General features: G+C 46.7%; 1 protein-coding gene across 1 annotated transcript; it reads right to left on the bottom strand.

Moving 5' to 3' along the window:
- Positions 1–1,215: 1,215 nt before the first annotated feature.
- Positions 1,216–2,544, bottom strand: LOC127869705 (uncharacterized). Its single transcript, XM_052412361.1, has one exon. It carries the CDS (start codon positions 2,542–2,544, stop codon positions 1,216–1,218), a length of 1,329 nt encoding a protein of 442 aa, XP_052268321.1.
- Positions 2,545–3,532: the final 988 nt, after the last annotated feature.

The raw sequence follows: 3,532 nt of genomic DNA, 5'->3' as shown, positions 1-3,532 counted from the left end.
CAAACCCTTTTAAACTTAGACCTTAATTTATATCATGATTATCAATATAGACTATAAGCAGTTTATTACACAACACGTAAAACTTTAAGGAGGCACTGTATACTGGGATCCCAATCGACGTATGTGTTTGTCTGTCTATATTCATGCCTGCCTGACTTACTGCATTCCTCTCTGTTAGTCAGTCCGTCCGTTCTTGCTTCCGTTCGTCTGTATGTATGTCCGTATATTTAAACTTGACGAAGAAACTGCCCGCGTACACCATTAAACTCTACAGGCAATGCTCCATATGATATTAAGTTGTGCAATCATCATACACTCGAAATTAAAAAGGTAATGCCGCTTATCAACTTTTACATTCTCAAAAAGTTTTCATCGCATTGCGACACGTGCGACACGCAGATTCGGGTTGGAGGTATCTTCGCACTATTGTGTAAATTCCAGCTCCTCACAAGTAGACATTTACAATATGAATTCCATGCCTGAGTCACGATCCCTGTATTGACTCGTCTTGGAATTGCGTACAAATGAATTACATATTCATGCCGACGCCTAAACAATGAAGAGAATCGTGAGTGAGATGCAGTTCTGTACTGCTTGTACCACCAACATCCTCAGCTGAGAACCGCCTATCAACAAGTGTGTCGGCCCTTTAATCACAGGACACTCTCCAGGCGGCGGGCTCGCAGTGTTGATTAGACACTACGTGTTGGTGGTAGGCTTCCAGCTCCTCTCCTCTCTCTTATCCACTTCTAACTGGATACCCTTTATGCTGCTAGGCTCAGTTTGCCCACTGCCCTCTTCCTGTCTGCTTCTTTGATGCCCAAGTCACTGAGCATTCTCCACAGCGACTGTGCTGGGAATCCTCTAGTGCCGATTTCCACAGGGTAGAGCCACACTTGCCATCCCTTCTCTCTGCACTGTTCTTGCAGGTATGTATACTTGGCCTTTTTCCGTTCGAAGGCCTCTTCACAATGAGATTCCCAAGGAACTGTCAGTTCAACCATGACCAGATACTTATCTTAAGTGTACCACAACACAATATCAGGCCTTCATGTTGTCTGGATAATGTTCGGGAACACTAGCTTTTGCTTCAGGTCAACAGACATTTCCCACTGATCAGATTCATCTAATACAGAACTGGTAGGCTGCAGTTTTTTAGGCGCCTTTTGTCCTTTTCTTCACAAACTGAATCATTTGGGGTTTCTGTCTGGGCCTCTACTTGGTCCTCTCACGTTCCAACTTATTAGCGAGTTCCTGAAGAACACTGTCGTGTCTCCACCTGTAGCGTCCTTGGATGAGGGCTGTGGCACACGATGACAGAATGTGTTCCATGGTTCCTGTCTTGTCACACAATTGGCACTTAGGGTTTTCCTGTAGACCCCATCTGTGCAGGTTTGAGGTTGACGGTAGCAGGTCATAGACTGATCTGAGCAGGAACGTTATCCTCAGTGGTTCGTAGCTCCAGGTCAGTTTTCTTTCTGTCGTTGTCCACTTCGTCCACGCACCTTGGGCACCCATAGCCAGAGCTTTCGCTCTTCTGTCTTCTTCTTCTGCTGCTATAACTTCATCTTGCATCATTATCCTCCTTTCTATGTTTCCATCAGAGCTCCATAATGTTATCTTGGAACTGCCTAGCCCCTGTATGCCTACAGCGGTGATGCCGACAATGTCGTTTTGCTGGAGTCTTTTCTCGGCGTGTTCGTCTGCTTGGCTTGCTGACCACTTTCTTCCTGTGCTAGTTTCAATCCCAGCGTTTCGGCTTGAACTGTCCTGCAATTGCATGAGCGTCACTACCAGTCGTGTCTTTGCAACTTTGAACTGCTCCACTAGTGATGATAGCGGGAGTTGTAGCTGGTTTGATCGCCCATACAATCCGATGCTGGTAAAGCTTGGTGGTACTCCCAGCCATCGGCGCAGGTGTCTGCTGATCGTTTTCTCCAAGCATTCCACAGAGGATGTAGGTATTTCATATAGCATAAGGGACCACATCAGTTTGGGGAGAAGCGCATTCTCGAAGAGCCATGCCTTGAAATTTCCTGGTAAAGCGGACTTGTCGATTTGTTTCAGCCCTTCCTGGAGCTGTGATCTGATGCGCTCTACATTTGCTTTGTCACTAAGGCTCGAATCAAACCACTTGCCCAGGCACTTTATGGGACTGTCCATAATTGATGGTATGTCTTCGCATTGGACTTGTAGGGTGAACCGTTTTGTGACTGATCCGTGCTTGATTACCAAACTTCTGGACTTCTTGTGTTTGAAATTCATTCTAGCCCAGGTGGCTGCCTCCTCCAATGCCTTCAGTACCCATCTGGCTTGTATGTGTGTCTGTGTTGTCACTGTCAGATCGTCCATGAAGTCTCTGTTTGTTGGTAGGTGTAACCCTGTAGATGTCTTTGGCCCACGCGTTTCTTTGTTTGCAGGGTTGATTATGAGGTTCATGTCCATCACAAACAGGACAACTGAGATGGTACACCCGGTCACTATTCCCTTCTCCAGTCTCTGCCAAGCTGTCGTCGTTACGCCAACCATGAAGCGCAGTTTCATTCCGCTTAAGTACGCATTGATCATCCCTTGGATGTGATCAGGGATATGGTAGTACTAGAGGGCTGATTCGATGAGCTTATGTGGAATAGATCCGTAGGGGTTTGCAAGGTCTAGCCTTACTACAGTCAGGTCTGCTTTGTTCACCTTTGCTTCTCTAATGAGATGGCTGATTGCACTGGTATGCTCCACACACCCTGAGAAGCCTGGCACTCCACCCTTCTGAACTGCCGTATCAATGTACCCATTTGTGGTGAGGTAGGTTGTCAGTTCTGGCTAAGATGGCGAAGAATATCTTGCCTTCCACGTTGAGCAAAGATATTGTTCTGAACTGGCTAATGTGTTTGGAGTTTTTCTCCTTTGGGGTAAATATACCTGCAGCATGTAGCCACTCATCAGGTATTATCCCCTTCCTCCAGATCACCTTTAGTAGGTTCCATAGTCTACGCAGCAGGAGAGGGCACATCTTGTAGTTCTTGTATGGTATATTTTTGGTCCTGGGGCTGATCCCACTCTCGCTTTCCTCACAACTTCTTTCACCTCTAAGAGCGAGGGCTCTTTACATTCCAGTGGGGATGTTGGAGGTGCCACGGGTTCTAGTCTTGGGCAATCTCCGAGTGGTATTTCCATGTCTGGATCTGAGTGGACCCATCGGAGGTGTTCCTCGATGTCTGCCATGCTGGTTTCTAATTGACCTTTCTATGTCCAGAAGTTGTTTGGAAAATTTGTATGGGTTAGATACAAACTCCGCTCTCTTTCGAGCCCTTCTTCGTCTCGCCGTTCCTTAAAGTCTGTAGCTCTCTCCTCAGAATGTCTCGTAGCTCCTGGAGGCACAATCTCTCTTCTTTACTTGCCTTCTAGTATGCCTTGTTGAGGCTCTTCAGCTCTCCTCTTATCTGTTTCATGCGACTCTGTCTCCTGTTGGGTGTCTTCTGGGGCTTTGGTCGATGTGTTTTCATGGTGCCAAAGAGTTGTCATGCACTTTAGCTTC

This window comes from Dreissena polymorpha, chromosome 2 (genome assembly GCF_020536995.1).
Source record: "Dreissena polymorpha isolate Duluth1 chromosome 2, UMN_Dpol_1.0, whole genome shotgun sequence".
Classification (NCBI taxonomy): Eukaryota; Metazoa; Mollusca; class Bivalvia; order Myida; family Dreissenidae; genus Dreissena; species Dreissena polymorpha.
This window is presented reverse-complemented; position numbering and strand designations above follow the sequence as displayed.